Below are 16,909 nucleotides of genomic sequence, written 5' to 3' on the forward strand. Positions count from 1 at the left end.
TGATGAATAATAAATACAATCGTGTGTTGTTATTGCATACATTTAGGCGTTTAGTTTATTATTGAGCTTGATTAGTTAAAAGAACAAAATAGTAATATTTCTCCCATCATTCTCTAATGCAATTACTAAGTTCAAATATCCCTTCATGATGCCAGTTGATTTATTTCCATCAACCGTCACTCGCTAATATTTGCCCTCTTTGCCCACACGACCAACGAAGTGATTCATTACATTTTCATCTCTCACCATAAATTGGTCAGCTACGAACGGTCTCAATCATTCGTGCCAGCGTGTGTTCGTAACCTGCCAGCTAGTTTCCACCCGAAAAACTCGATTACTCTGTCCATCAAGTTGAGATGCTGGTTAGCGGTTTTTTCCTCGAAGTTTCGACTCAATGGTTCCACGAAATTTCCCACTGTGCGCTCGGCTTTGCAATCCTCCCACACGGGGGGCACGACAATTTTTTGCTCATTTTCTAGGAACAAAACAAAAAACAGCAAATAAGGAAGAACATTTCTCGTCTACATTTCATCTCCTTCCCCCATAAGACGGTTGGCAACCTTTGGGGTTCGAGTCTATTGTGCTGGTGTCAGGAAAAATAGCTATTTTCAAATCATTCATTCTACCATGGCTCAGTATGCTGGTTTTTTTTGGTAGGTACTTCTAAATTGTGAAATTAAATGCTCTTTGCCGTAAAAGTAAAAGCATGAACGAAGTATAAATACACGCCCAAACAAAAGGAACGCCACAGGAAGCAATGAACATAATTATTCTCAGCTCTTGAGCAAAAGTGGGTTTTGTGGCGACGGATTTTTTGTCGTCTTTTCGTTCTGCCGTTTAACAGTAAAGTTCTTTAACACCCTGTTGAGTAGGATTTTTGTTTTCTGCAAAAAAGAAGTGCAGTTTTTAATTTATAATGTGATACTCTCAAATCAGAAAAAAATAATTTTATTATAATTGCTCTGTAGTATTAAAAAATCAGGCAGAAAATTCAGTTTCTTTAAAATTAAAATAATAATATTAATAATAATAATAATTAAAATCACCTTTAAAGGTTCTAAGAAAAGACACTACAGATATTGTCAATAAAAGAATACAAATCTCATTTTCTGGCAGGCAGCTTTAGACAGAAATACAGATACAAGCAGAAAAATAGTCGCCTATTGTTCGGTATCCGACGGCTATTTCTGATGAGCACGATCAATAACATTCCTAGACGTCTGGAGATTTCTCCTCTCCTAGAAGAATGGCATCTTTCTTTAGACAGTGTTTGTCAGAGAATTTTAGGTAATTCAAGGAAAAAATATTCTCTGCTCAAAAACAGATAGCCACATATTTAACAACAAAGCATCAATATTAAAGCTTAAAAAAGCAAGAAGGAGATACGAAAATTAATATCTCTGCAACTCAGAATACAATTAAATCGGACTGTCATTTCATTTGACAGTTTAACCATTTTTAATAAAACATAAATCCTTCCTTACCGTAATAACAACGTAAAAAACAGTCACACATACAGGATAGTAACCCCCCCTCCCCTAATCCTTACAAAACGCAATAATGTTGGATCAAAATTTTCCACCCGTCATCATTTGTGCTCATTAAAGAAATAAATCCTCCTCTGCTTTGGTTGCAAAAGTGAACTAATTGCATAACTTACGGCGCAGCTCACCCGTCATAACGTCTAATACTTTGCCGTAGATTATAATTATGCTGCAACACTAATCCCAAATAAATGACCTTGTCGGTGACGGGAGAAAACCACTTTCGTCGTTTCGCAAGAGTTCGCATACTTCCATCTACCATCCAACGTTCCAACATATCATTCGTTTTGTCCGAATGTGAAGTTCTGAAAACATTTTCTCCTTCCCGTGTAGCATCCACGAGACTGACCCCACACTGACTTGTTTATGACCAACGATGGATTTTGGTTGCTTCCAGAAAAAGTTTTGTGGTACATTTCCGCATTGCGCTTTGAAAGTTTCATGCCCTACCATCGCTTAGTGTCCAAGTAACACCGCAAAGGGGATAAAGTAAAATCAATTCAACCCACCGATGAAAGTTTACGTTTATTCCTCTTACATACTTGCTTCAGATTTTACCCTAAACAATTGTATCTAAAAGTTGTCAAACTTAATAGATAATGTTCCTAACTACCTGATTTTATTTTTTCCTTCAAGTTTTTTAAATTTTAATATTTATTTAGAAATTTCTGCAGTTTCCAAGTTTCAACATACTAAATTAATAATAAATCAGCACTGTGTTTTGATCGTTCGTTCTGTTCCATACACAAACACAAGCGCTCAGAACGCTCCGCCAAACATCCGTAAAATCGCATTAAATTAAAGATTAATCGAGTCACAGCCCTTAAAAGAAGATAAGGACAGCTTCAAACAACAGCCGCATACACAAAGGGACAAGTAAAGCTAGTGAAATGTCCACCAAAAAGCTGTCTGCCGGCCTATGATGGTACAACGTGCCACAGATTGAACACTATCAGACGATCGATTCGCCAAAACACTCGATCTAACACATCGTACCGTCTCTTAACGCAGCTCAGCGAATGCTAACGTGTACCGTAAGCCCATGAAGTCTAGCCAGACACTATGGCCTTTTTGTCCCAAAAACCTCGTTGATCCTTTCAGTGTGTAGTTGCTTTTCTTATTTTCCCCACTCCTCCGGGGACGTATATCTCATTCTAACCGTCCAGAAACGGCTAGGTCCGCAGGATGCCTAACTCCATCCGCCAAAAAGGGTATTTAAAGCTCAACCCTTAAAACCAATGCCAAAGAATCAACCCACAGCCCACAGGAATGTGCTTCTGCGTACGACCGATTCACCGATTGACCACCGTACGTTTGGTACGGTTGGAAGTCATTCACCGTACAGTAATTGAATTAAACTTCAAGTGACCCTCGCGTCTAGCCTAGTGCATCTTCATTGTGTTACTTGGGTGGAACAAGTGCCGTGTTACAGCTTCAAGAAGTACCGAAAGGCATTACATAGCCTGGCGCTATAACGATGAGATGCGACTATTCGTATCGTTTCGACGAAAAAGAGATAACTCGGCGAATGTTGGGTGGTGTCTGGACATCTGTGCAATGTCAATGATAGTGCCGTTTGCCATGTGATATCCGTTGGAAATCCTCCTCCACCGTTTTTCCTTCCATGTGACATCCCAAACAAAAATGCATTCGATGCTGTGAAGGACTATTTCAATTGCAAGTAGAATGTTTCCTGGTTTCCTGCATTGCCAGACGAAATATGACGCCAAGCGTTTTGGGGGCTAATGTCTGTAAGTTCAACTACTTACACACGTATCTGTACAATGCATTCAACAATGTTTGATTCCTGAAACGTACGAAAGGCAATGTTCATCAAAGTCACATAATGGGAATACGGAAACATGAAGCTTGCCGTCTATCAACAGCTGCTCTAACGCAAATACTCCAACAAGCGTTACAATGTTCCGTGCTTCATTTTTTCCCCCGCAAGGAATCCTTTAGCGTGCTCCTCACAATACCGATGTCACCTTAAATGCCCCGTTTTTGCAACCGTCATCGACTCGGTCGGCAATGTTGTTGTTTATGTTCATTACGGCACAACCAATTGTGGTAGTCCTTACTTCCTTCATCCAACTACCAAGCTCAAAACCTGGATGGATGTACAAGCGGAGTTTTCCAGCAGCTCGAAACTCGTAACCACGCCGCTAATTGCATTGCTTTGGTTTCGCCCGGTGAAAGTGCTTCGTACCGTACGCCAGATCAGTGAAACGAAACAACGCATAAATTCGCTGGCACTATCGGAAGCTACAAGGGTTGGTTGTTTCATTAAATCATCCTAATTGTTTAGCTTATTTCGAAGGCACTAATGAAACACCGTTCATGCCACCATACACGCACACTCGGCGTTTGCTAATTTACAATGGTGGGTAACGCCGATAGAAAACCGTCATTCTGTGCCGACGGACGACTGTCAGTATCAGCGATGGAAAACCATCCTCCTGTCTCCTCGGGAACGGCATGTAAATGGAGAAGCTTTTGTAAATTTCAATTTCAGACAAAATAAACAAACCACGAATATGTTTATTCATAAGAAATTAAATATAGCCAGTAGTATGGCTACGGTAGGAGCACAGGCCAATTTGAGAGTTAATTAAGGGTGCATAATGAGCAACAAATGCAGCATGGTGGAATGGTTCAAATTCCAATTTAGCTTCATATTTAGGTTCATAAGTTAGGTTCATATTCACAAAATATTTACTAAATCCAACATAAAAACTTTTATTACCCATCGAGAAGCTCCTTATCATATAATTTCAAAAGTACAAATTTCGCACCAATATTACGCGCAATAAAATCACGTCCGTCCGTGGTAAATGGTGCTGTTACAAATCCCTGGAAAGCGTCATTTGAATGATCAACATTACCTTCCCCAAAACCCTTTCAAACATTCCTTCGTTGGAACGTTGCTTTTCGCACACAGGATTTATCAATTACCCAGCGACTCTCGATGACCATTCAGAGACAATCCAGATCTTTCGTTCACTGCAAGCATTGGTACAGGTGACCGGTTGGGAAACACTGCCATACCTACACAAACACACAGCCACCCTCAATCTCAAATCGAAGTCCTACGGGGAACGATGTTTTCTCGACGACGAATGCAGCATCCTAAATTACGATTCAAACGACATTGCGCTGCTTCCCACTACTGGACGGTCGGAACGGTCGGTGTGTGGCCTGTTGGTTTGGAACAAATGAAATTTATCCTTTACCAGTGCCGTTTGTCACGTTTGCACGAGGTGGGTGATCATGCTAGCCCGGCGTAGTAATTCCGTTTTGCTTTTCCCATTCTATCCTTGCACTGTAGGAACGTTTTTCTCCTCCTTTTGCGCATCGGTTCTATCTATCCGTTTTGCAATGGATTTGGGCAGTGATACGACTGGTTTGATTGGTTCTTCTTTCCTGATCGGGAGTGGGTTGAAAGTCGGTTAGAAATTGGATTAATGTTTTATACATACCGCTTCTAGTGCAAATCGTAAATTGAAAATACACCTCATCTCGTTCCGATGCTCAATCGTCGGATATTGAGAGTGATTAAAGCATTTAACTGAAACTGTTGTTATTAGTTGAAAATCGCACTTTTTAAAGCAGCGAAAAAAATGGATTATTATTATCAAGTATTATCTGTACAAACATAGCATACTTGTAGGCGTATTTATTTCTTAAATATATTAATCTTACAACTATTAATCAATGAATTCAAAAAAAAAATTCACACAAATTGTTCCATACAAAATGGTCAGGAGAAAGGTTAATGAACGCCCACACAAATGCAAAAAACCTAACCTCAAAACAACGTTTCAATTCTATTGCATCTGTAAGCAACTATATGAACATATATTTTCCCTGTGCTCGGTGGTTTCGTGGTCCGGTTTTCCCATTCTCGATAATAGAAAAAAAACAAAACTTCCAAACGAGTGTAACTATTTTATAACGAAATTTCGAATTTGTGGTAAAGTAAAAAAACCCACCTTTGCTCTAAAATAACGTGACAACAAAGTGGACAAAACCGCTACCGATCCAACCCAGACGGTGGATGTGTGAGTTTTTTTTGCATTTATTTTTGAGGTTAGGTTCTACATTCGGGAAATGACGGTTTTGCAGCTGACTGTTCTGCAATGACCCAACCGATTGGTAACGTTTTGCAATGCTGTTGTGGTTGGGATGGGTAACAAAAAAATGGTCCTGTTTGCTGGATAAACTAGCAACATGAATGTGACGCACTATGGCTAGCGATCAGAATCAATGTGAAACATCATCATCCGTACGGTTCAGCCTGGATAACGTCATCAGTGTGGGAAAGCTTTCCCTGGGTTTTGTAGTTTTCCAACGCTCGCGTTGATTGATGAAATGCCGTTGACATTTGCTCACTTTAAGCACTTTTCCGTGGTTTCCAATGCTGAAAGCGACATGAAAAACAGGCCACTCTACGCAAATTGAACTTGTTCCGCTTTCACACCTTTCACCGGCAGGGCTGGATCATGGCATCGTGAGCAAGAAATCAAATCATCTGTACAGGAATGCACTTGGAATGCAGTTGCTGTGCCGCATTCAATTGCAGTAGTTGCGGCAAAAAAAAACCCCTGTACCAAGCTCGTGACCACACAGGAAAAACACACAGGTACAAGCTTAATTGAGTTTCCCGATGAAATGCCACTGCAAGACCCCGGACTCCGGTGCGTGGTCGGTCCTTCTTTTTCGTGGTCTTCTGCACGTGCACAAATTTTTAATTGAACCGGTACAGTCCAAAAGAGTCGGCATTTGTGCATTGTGCTTCGCTTTTTGCAGGCTTTCAACTTGCACTTTCCATTCATTTCCAATGGTCAGTTTGTGTGTATGTTTTTATTATCACTCGCGCGTTTGTACGTTAACTAAAAGAAGCGGTAAGGGAAAAAACTCTCCATGAAGGTATTCATTAAAATTAATTGCTTTCAATGAAAGGTTTACTCCAGTTGCCGACTAGGGGGTTCCCACGGAATGTTCTATGTAAGTGGAATTAAATTCAATATTTTCATAGCCTGAACGAAGAAAAAGGTACGAAACGAATAGGAACGAAGCAATACCCGCTGATCGTTTCCACGTTCACATTCAAACGACACATTCGTTGCATCTCGTCCAATATGCAACGTGCAACATCGATGGAGCCGCCTGGTGTTTCTCCCCATGAGCATGCTTCTCATGTCACGTCCACGTGTAACGGTCGGAATTTAAGCTTCTTTCCTTTGGAAGACACCGGTACCACGATCACGTTGAATTACTGTTACCGAACATAGTTGCTGCACGATACTTTTCTCGATTTAAAAAAAGGGAAGGGCCTTTAAAAGGAAGGAAAAAAGAATGAGATAGGAAAGTGCTAGGCGACGAATTTTAGATTGCAAAGTGACTGGAATGCATCGGGTCGATTTTTCTTTTTTTTTCTTTCGCAATAGTTCACCGAATCGAAGGGATGGCTTTTTGGGATAGAAAAAAAGCATGGAAAATCTTTTCTCATCATTCCTAACGTTACCATCATCCCCTGCAAGGAGCATTTTCTTTTCCAATAAAGACCTTCCCCATATCATGCAGATGCCTTTGCAGGTTCAAAGCGAACCAGAAATGGCTGCACGAAAATCGATGGCAACATTTTCAATCGTTCCCCGCCCCCCTCGGGTGCCTAAATGTGTTACTCGTGGCGTTTTATCATCCTCTCCTCACACACAACCAAAAATACTTTTCAAATCCACGTGAAACATCTATTCCAACACAAACTGGCATGAAATATGACCTTTTCCTGCGAAAGGGGAAGCCTCAGGAGGGATAAATTTTTTTTCTTCATTTTTTAGCAAACACATCCTTCGGTGGTATTCCAAAGATTTTCTTGGAAAATCTAAATACGAGATTGAAAAATATTTATTCTACGAACCTACGCTGGATAAATCAAAATAAAAACGAATTTTTAATGTTTTATTTCATGGAAGCCACATTTGTAAAGCAATTTATTTACATGAAACACAAATTTCCTCAACATACCATCGGGTGTTGTTTAAATGTGTGTTTAAGCGCATGTTAAAAACCATCGAAACCTTTGCTTCGAAGTTATGAAGCAATATTTATTTAGTTTTTTTGAAAACTCAAAATCTCTTCAAAATCTCGGCTTTGGAAATAATATTTCCTCATGCTTGAAATTTGTCTGTCAAACTCATAACTCCAAAAAAAAACCCCTTCTAAACAAGAGTGTTCCGTTCCGTATTTGTAGTGCTTTCCCTACAACAAACGTGTATCGTTTACTCAAAAAGACGCGTACATCACAAGAAGGGTCCACATTTTCTTCCTTGAAGGGAAGAAAAGATAGCGCTATCATTCGGTATAACCTGATATTTTTTTATCCCTGCTTCGTGGATGTTATTTTCGTTATGTTGTGAAGAAATGGAAAACGAATCAAACACCATCCGTTCTGGTCCGTGCACTTTCCGCAAGGATGAAACCATACACAAGATATAAGGGTGTAAGACGATAAGCACAAGGCTGATGATGATAAGGATGATGATAGCGTTTGATGATGATGTAGATTATGATAGTAATGGATATGTTGCTCCCTTTTTCTTTTCTTCACGATGCGGGATTAGTTGCCCATGACTGATGGGAAGCTTTCGACATATGTACGAAAAGGCGACGAAAGCGTGGTTTCCCCCCTGGACTGAGCGTGATTGTCATTGGAAGCGAGTTTTAATGGTCCGTAGTTGCGCGTAGTTCAATGTTTCTTGCTCAGAGGAAACCGAACTCCATAACCTTCACGCAATGTTTCCATTGTCCGTTCGGGATGATGAACGACAACGACAACAGCTGGTCGTACATAGAGCCTCGTGAAAATCATCGAACCAAACCCAAACATTCCGTCACATATTTATTTTTCATCCCCCACTAAAGACAAAAGGCGAGACATCAGTACTCCCTTCCATTACAACCACAAACTTTCAGAGGGTTTGTTCCCTTTTTCCAGACAAACGCGATTGACGGTTCATGTGTCTGGTACGAACGGGAATGCTTTGCTTAATTTATTTTCCCTTGTTCCCCGGGGCAGCGTGTTTGTTTCGTCAGCAAATCGGTCTCGCAGGACTTTATGGCTAGCGCCACAAGAACATTCTCGCCCGGAAGATAAACAAAACGCCAGTATGATGATGCAATTGAGGGAACGAATGTAAACAAACGCACCAATCAACGTTACAAAGCTGGCGGAATTTTTGTCACTAGTAGTGAGTGTAGTCTGAATGATTCAAACCGGGGGATTGCAAACAACAGGATGGATTAAGAGAATAGTGGTCGTTTCCTTTCTCCATTTGCCGCTGCTTATGCACGATGTGGAGCTTAACGTTACGTGATATGTTTCAGCAAATGTTTGTGAAGCTGCATGCAACACGTACACGAACACAATAGACAATGCCACAATCACAAATTGATTGTAGAAAATAATTGTCTTTTTTTTAATTTTTGCTATGATTTTTTTATGATTGTTAGTTTAATATTTCCGCCTAAAGATATGCAAAAAGTAAAGCATTAATCAAGTTTTAATACGGAATATGGAAGTTGAAAACACGAACCGAAAGCACTATCTCTATATTAATGATGTACTAATTATTATTTATCACACACGCTTCATATTAAAGATAATTGAGAAAATAATATTGCACCAGACGACACCTTCATACTTCATTAGAATTCCTACGTTCAAATTCCAAAACATAAAAACCACCAAAACAGTGTATTCTTCTCGCCGTATTACTCCCAAATTGCTCCTAACTTTTTTTTTGCTTTAACAAAACGTACAAAAAAGTAAAAAAATTGTGACATTTGGTGACTGTTTTGTTTCGCTTCACACCGTTAAATTTTTAATGCAAACGAAAATACCTTTGTCTAATCAAAAACACCTCAACGGACAGGGATTTTTCCAGGTCAGTGGAGCGCCTTGCGTATACCTTTACAAGGTGAGAGGCCGTTTTGGATGCCGTTTTCGGGGGGTATTCGTTGGTGGTACTGTGGGTCAAAATCAAACAACATCAGCACCAGTACTTGATCGTTCTATTACACTTGCCGATGCCAAGCTCAACACTGCCCGTTATCAGGATCAAACCGGCAGGGTGAGAGACTTCTACCAAAGACTCCATCAACACTGTAAGTGGGGCAAAAAACAAAACATAAATAAAACATAAAATCCTACAACTCCCGTACACCTACACCGGCCCAAAAGACAGTAAGTGCCCATTTCGGCGAGATTATAGCATCATAAAAAATAAACACCAACCCAGGCCACCGTTCTGTTGTGTGTTTATTTTTCCTTCCTTTACGAACCATTCGTCGCTCTTGCTTCAACGGCCGAAGAAGTTTCGCATACGGCCCAGGTAGAGAGGCATGCCCTGTTCAGTATGGCATTGTCCGCAATGTAATTGTAGGTTTTCGATGATTTTGCCAGTTTTGTGTTGCGTTGTTGTTTGGTGTATGGTTTTTTGTACTATTGATTTTTTTTTCCTAGCAGAAGAAACATGAAGCACCATAATGAGATTTACTCCCGTAGGAAGGTGTAATGAGGAAGTGGCTATGAGGTTTGGCAGGATGGAAAATTGTGCTCTCCATAATTGAATTGAAGAATTTTATCTTCCACCACACCAAGCATTATAAAACCTTCAATGGTGCGAATGTTTATGTTCTTATTTATTACCGTTGTATGGAAGGTGTACCTTCTGGTATAATGGGTACAACTTTAAAAAACCCGACAGTGAATACATGAAAACGTAAATTTTAAATCATTCCTTCTTGTACCTCGATCGATCTAATCAACGCTTTAGAAGCTTTTGTTATGCATATTGCCTACATTTAGGCGGAAATATTTTGGCTTGTGGTGGGAAGCCGTTAAAATTATGTTATTTTATTTAAAACTACCATTGAAAAACTATAACGAATACACAGTAATCAATCGTGTGCCTTCTGTTGCCCCTTTGATCAAGCCCATTGCTCCATTGCGTCTAGATGTAACTTCATTACGACACTTGCTAATAGGATTATCGACTGCATTATGCTGTAATTAATTTTGGGAAACTGCCACCTTTTCTGCGGTCAGCATCAGGTTGCCTACCAGTCTGCAGCCTGATCGTCGAATATTCCATCCCGCCCAATCCTCCATAAGCCCACCAGTTAGTTAAGGAATGAACTTGATCCTGGTAACTTCATTCATTCGCCAGTAAAAACACACTGGAATGGGGAGGATAATTTTATTAAAAATTATTTCCCCCTCTTTATCACCGACCTCTCCTCTCACCCATCCATGGGTCCATGGGTTTTTATTTGCTGAAACAATTTATATTGCTCCGTCGCCTTCCGGTTGCAATTTTTCACTTCCACGAAAGGACGCAAGCGACAAACTGGTTGGAACCAGGAAATGGAAAATGGCGTACCACCCATACAATGAAACCGACCTACACGGCCACAAACCCGGAAGGCTCGGTAGGCCAACACGAATGGTTAATGAAATTATTACGGCCCAAGCAACATGACAGGCGCCCGTCGGCCGGGTGGCAGATGGAGAACGGACGGATGGCTCTGCGGTCAATTACGAGTATCAAATTACGCGCCAGTCTCATCAATCACGGTCCAACGAAATGGAACGAACTGGTTAAAGTTTATGCTATTTTCACTCCGCTGACTGGTTAAGCTGGTTATTTTTTAAAAACATTTCCTTAATGAGAACGAATCAAGATATCAATATATCGTTCGGTTGGTTTCGCTTGGCCTAACCTGGGGTTTAACGAATATCTTTACAATGCGTTAATTAAATTTGACAGCTGGATTTCGTTGTGTACCGGGCAATATTTCTTTGTTGCTTACCTTTCCCAGTTTCACTACACCGTCAACACACTTTTTTATCGTTCAATCAAAAGGTTATGATAATCTTTTAAAAAAGCATCAACATTTAATCTCATCTTGTCACTCAATACGATTTACAGCCTTTCCTCCTTCAATGAGGAAACCATCAATTTCCCATCAACACTGAACGAGTTGGGTATTTGATCGTGTCCTGTTTGCAAAGAAATTTCATTTGTAGATGATTTCCGGACATTAATGATAATTGATTGGCTTATTTAATCCAGAGTGTTGCCACTTTTTTTTGTTTCTCTGTCAGAACAGAGTGCTTAAAATGGACATCTAATTGCTATCGATTATTAATTAGTGCTCTATGGCTGGACACAGAACTCTCTGAACATTTCCGGGAAATTATAGACTGACTCTTCGCTTATGCAAATTTTTTTGCATTCACAAACGATAACGAGTACAAACTGCTCTACCAAGCGATAGTTCTGCTAGACTGTTGTAATAATGTTGCCAACCATGTTGTTGCTAAACATTTTCCCGGGAAAACGTTTAGGCAACTTTAGAGTGGCGTACGGTGCAGTTAATGTTTTCATTAGTAGAACGAAAAACTTTCGTCCAGATTATGTTTCCCAACCGTGCCTTGCAGCAACGACCCGTCTCCCTGGTCTTTATCGTGGCACAGTTTCTCTCAAGTGGTGCTCTGATGTTTTTTTTATTAACTTCTTTTTTCGAGAATTTTACCAGACGAGAAGTGGCGAGAAGTTGGAAAATGTGCCTCCATTACCTCTCAAACCATTACGAGAAAATGCATATCCGTTACGAGTTGTCGAGCGGGCAATTTGGTAAAAAAGTAGGTCGCTAAAGTTCTCTTGCCGAAAGGCGTTAGACCAGAACCAGCTGCCATTACCAGCCTGGCGGACAGAAGGATGGACCATCAATCTCATCGTGTCGCACCGTACCGAGTGAGGCAAGTTCGTCCACTGGAAGTTGTACTGGTGAAGAAAGTTTTATGCTCTGTGCATGGAGAATCCGTCAACAAGTGGGTACCATTTTAGCTCGAAATGCAACGATGCAGTTCTAAGAATGCGGAGCAATTTCGAAATGGATTCTTGAGAGTGGAAACCACTTGAGCGGCGTTGGGCAGGATATTTTGAAAAAAAGTTTATATGCATATAGATAAATTATTTCTCAATTCACTGTTACTCAAAACGTTTCCCGATGTTTAAAGTGTATTATTTAGCTTCATTTCATTTTAATCATCAAATATTTATTTTCCAGAACTGTAACGCAAGCTAAATCGAATCTCAAAAATACCTGTACAGAACTGTTCTTTCCAATTTCCGTTTTATTCATTTTTATTTTCCGGCCGTAAAACATCTCCTAACGTTTAGTGCATTATTGAATCATGATTTAGCTTTTCCCATTTTCCGTAAATCATCGCCATCAACGATGCTTTTATGTGCGTCCTCTAACGAGCTGAATGCAATCAAAGAAGATTGCATCGCGCAAATGCATTCTAAAGTGTAGGTGCTCCACTCCTAGGCAAAACGACGAGCAGACGAAGCTATTGTCGGTATTTTTAATAAGTTCCTAAAGCTTTATTGCTTATCGCTACACTCGTTTCATTTGAATTGTTTGCTCGTTTGCGAAACGTGAATGCACAAAAAAACAACTTAGCACACCAAAGGAAAAATAATATATATTTTCCATCGCTTTCCACCAGGTGCTTTTGGTACGGTGGCCACCTGTATTTGACCTGCGCATGTAACCGATGTTATGATATATTTTTTTTAAAGCGAGAGAAAAACTTTTGTCCTCGACATCGAATTATGTAAATAAACATTTTGGTTCAGTTGGAAGAGGAAAAAAACGCGAAAATTTCCAAGCAACATAAAGCGATGCAGAAGTGTTTTTTATTCTGCTTCAAACTCCTCCAAACGAGTCGTGTCGCTTGGATGAAAAAAAACGATGCTGAGGTGCATGTTGAAGAACATCTTCTTCAACACAATCATCATCATCGTCATGAACATTTACCATAAAAATCATCTAACAGGACCAACAGAAGAAAAAAAAATCTCAAATATCGTATGCAAAGCTCTCGTTGGATGGTGCTTTTTCTCTCCACGCTGTAAGCATTATCATCACGAAGCATTTTTTTTGCATCCATCTCAAACACACGCAAAAAAAATCTATCACCATTTCCACGCGGGTCCGAGGGGCAAGCAGTTTTTGGTCATTGTTGATTTTATTTTTGCCACCATTTTCTTCCTGCTCGATTCCTACCTCCCAGCCAGACGGTACCGACATATGTACAGTAGCACAAAGTGAACCAATTTTTCCACTTTTTTTACTCCCCATCCCCAATATGGGATGCTCCACCAGACAAGTTCCTCTCGCCTTCTTTTTTTGAGTGTCGAACGTTTGAAAAAAAATCGATCGATCGATGTGAATGAAAATCTGCTGCCATCGAGACGTAGAGAGTTTGTGTTGGATTTTTTTTTTTGCTTCTTCTGTTTTGTATTTCCCCAACGTCACAGCACAATTTACGTTTTACGAGTGGCCAAACAAAGCAAGGCGAGACAAACAAACAATAAAACAGCAAGTTCTCTCGTCCTGGTTTCGTCTTATTTTTAGTCGACCCTTTCCAAAAATAAAAAAAAAGTCATTCGGGGTGGAGTGTAATTGAGTGAAATTATTTTTTTTCTTCTTCTTGCATTTGCTCCACAACCTCCCATTTTAGAAAACGACAAATGTGGAGTAAAACTTTCGAGCTTTACCACATCTGGGCTAATGGTTCATGATGAAGTGGACCATATTGTGTGGCGCCCGGTTTGGATGTTCGACCCCTAGATGATATCGAGACACAATAGCAATCGGCCACAAATAACAAACGGACTCGAAGGAGGGGTTCATTGGACCAATGATGGGTTTCGGTGTAGTGGCCGGATTTGCAGACCTTTTTCTTGCCTTTTTCGCCTTGCGTACCTTCGTCAATCAACGATAAACCTTTGCGACAAACGAAATAAAAGCACATATTGTTTCAGTTTCTTTTTTTTTGCATTCACCTTTTTTATGTCCTTCTTTTCAAATTGACATCGATTAGGGGCAGTAGCGAAAAAATAAAGTAGGCTACATAAATGTAGCCACAAATCACCGTCACTGAGTTGAACACATGCTGGTCTGGTACATTGAAGGATGGATGTGGTCCATGTTTGGATTGTTATGTTATACGTCATTCTTGAAAGACTTCAGGTTAGTTCATGGTAAAAAGAGCCTAATTTTTAGTGATGGGTACTCCGGAATGGATTCAAGAATATACTCCGACGTATGAAAACCGGAGTATACTCCGAAGCAATTACTCCGGATTAATCTGGATTTAACTCCGGAGTAATTCTCTCGCAATGATTCCGGACTAACTCCGAACATTACACCGGAGTTGACTCCGAAGTGTACTCCGGAGTTGACTCCGAATTACTCGGGCGTTGATACCGGATTATTCCGGAGCAAACTCCGGTACTGCATCCAGAGTTAACTCCGGAGCAATCTCCGATTGTAACCCCACTCCCTTTCCCCGTTCCTTTTCTTGGAACATAATGCCGTAGTTAATCCGAAGTATACTCCGAAATGTCTCGGAGTCGGATTTCTCCTCTCCGGGACCACGGGAAAATTGAGGATTTACCCATCACTACTAACTTTAAGCGTTTCACAGGATACTTCCACTAATAAAATTCCTCAAAAGTATGAAAGAACAAATTGTTCCCGAGAGCAACGAGATATCGAGATCTCCTTCATTTTCCAATTTAAATAACGTTGGGAGTTATCGAACTAGAAGTTATCAAACTCTTCCTCGCTATCAAACAACCTCGTTAACATGTTTCTCCCTTTGGTTTCTTTCTTCCACAGAAATAATTCCCCTCACGCGCAGTCTCGCCAAGCCACGACGTAATGATGTACTCTACATATCGAAGGCAACCACCGAAAGGATTGCTCCAGAATACGTAGCCCTGAGCATTCCTACGGTTCGGCCGTCCATTCGGCTACAAAAGGCATCTAACATGCACGGTTGTGCCGCATCCTACTGCTCAATCACTTTGTTGTTGGCTCTCGTCTTTGTTCTGTCAAATACTTGCGCAATTACAACACACTCATAAGGACAATCCTCTGAAGCGCCGTAGCAATAGCGTCATAGCGTAGTTATACTAGCAGCAGCATCACTAGATTCATCTTTTAGCAGCAACATCTGCAATAACCTTCAGGTTCTAAGTGTACTACTTCATCCTCACGATGTCAATAACTGGTTCACTGGTGGGGTATGAGAACGGCGGCGATATAACGATGGTTTCCAAGAAGAACCGATCATTGCTCAACATCACCGCCACCTCGACTGCTTCGTCCAAGCAATGCCAAAGCCTCAACTCAAGCATATCGCACAGCAGCGTAGTGCTGACGAGCAACACCTCCACACAGTACGTGACCAACTCTGGCTCACTGCGGCGTTCAACACACGCGCCTGATATGAACCCCGGGAAGCATCGACGCCGTCGGCTTCATCTCAACACTCTCTGGTCCATCTGGTACGGCATACTGATAACGCTTCTGCAGGGTTACCTGATCGTGCAGGGCACTCACCGGTACATTGGGCTGTCCGCACTGACCTGGAAATATGAGAAACCTACGACCGAGCTTGACATCCAGATCGTGTTCTGCGGTTTGGTTGTACTGTTTCTACCACTACTGCTCGCCTCGGCACTATTTCGCGTGGGCAACCTTGCCAACGATGGTATGAAATTGGCCTCCGGCACCAAACTCTGGCATGGTTCAGCATCGGCCGGCCATGATGGGCTGGAAGAGGAAGCATTCGAAGGAACTTTACGGTAAGTTTACAAACATAAACACACCTAACCTGACTTATTGCTGCGTCCTCTTAATTGCTACAATTTAACTTTCACATGAATGTACATCAAAACTCGCGAGAATAGATCCCATCCTCGAAAGCTTTTCTAATTGTATTTGTATTTGCTTTGTTAAACAATTAGTGCAACAAGGCAAGACATCGTTCTCTATTGTGACCGGTGTTTCTACCAACGAAACACAATCAAAACAATTTTCATTATATTCTCATTACGCTGCAGTATCAGCATCTTTTGATGACTTCCTCCACGGTTAGTGATTTCGCTCATTCGCTTCCCAAGTGTTGTACGTGCACGAAAGATGCCTAAAGTGATCAACGTGCCTTTTTACCTCCACTATCGAACGGTTGCGATGTTCCATGAATCATCGGACTGCAAGCTTTTGCATAACACGATACGCTTGACAGCTTCTTCCATAACGGTGAATAGCCGGGAAGGTCCTAATGAGACACGCTAGCATTCGGCAACACAAGCACCAACTTTAATTAAAACTAGACTCGCCTACACTCTAAACTCCCTGTAGAAGTTACCCCAGAAGGTTTAGAAACAAAAACCCTAAGAAAATCGACTAGATTTTGTAAGGGAACCCGGTTT

At 40.9% G+C, this 16,909-nt stretch overlaps 1 protein-coding gene across 2 annotated transcripts in view; it reads left to right on the forward strand.

The window, feature by feature from the left end:
- Positions 1–16,909, forward strand: part of LOC125760992 (protein tincar) — a 97,603-nt gene that overhangs the window by 45,052 nt on the left and 35,642 nt on the right. For both annotated transcript variants that reach the window (XM_049421704.1, XM_049421705.1), the window contains exon 5: positions 15,309–16,279. In XM_049421704.1, coding sequence (XP_049277661.1) covers positions 15,690–16,279 — 590 coding nt within the window. In that variant the 5' untranslated portion in view covers positions 15,309–15,689. The remainder of the gene's footprint in view (positions 1–15,308; positions 16,280–16,909) is intronic.

This window comes from Anopheles funestus, chromosome 2RL (assembly GCF_943734845.2).
Source record: "Anopheles funestus chromosome 2RL, idAnoFuneDA-416_04, whole genome shotgun sequence".
Taxonomy (NCBI): domain Eukaryota; kingdom Metazoa; phylum Arthropoda; class Insecta; order Diptera; family Culicidae; genus Anopheles; species Anopheles funestus.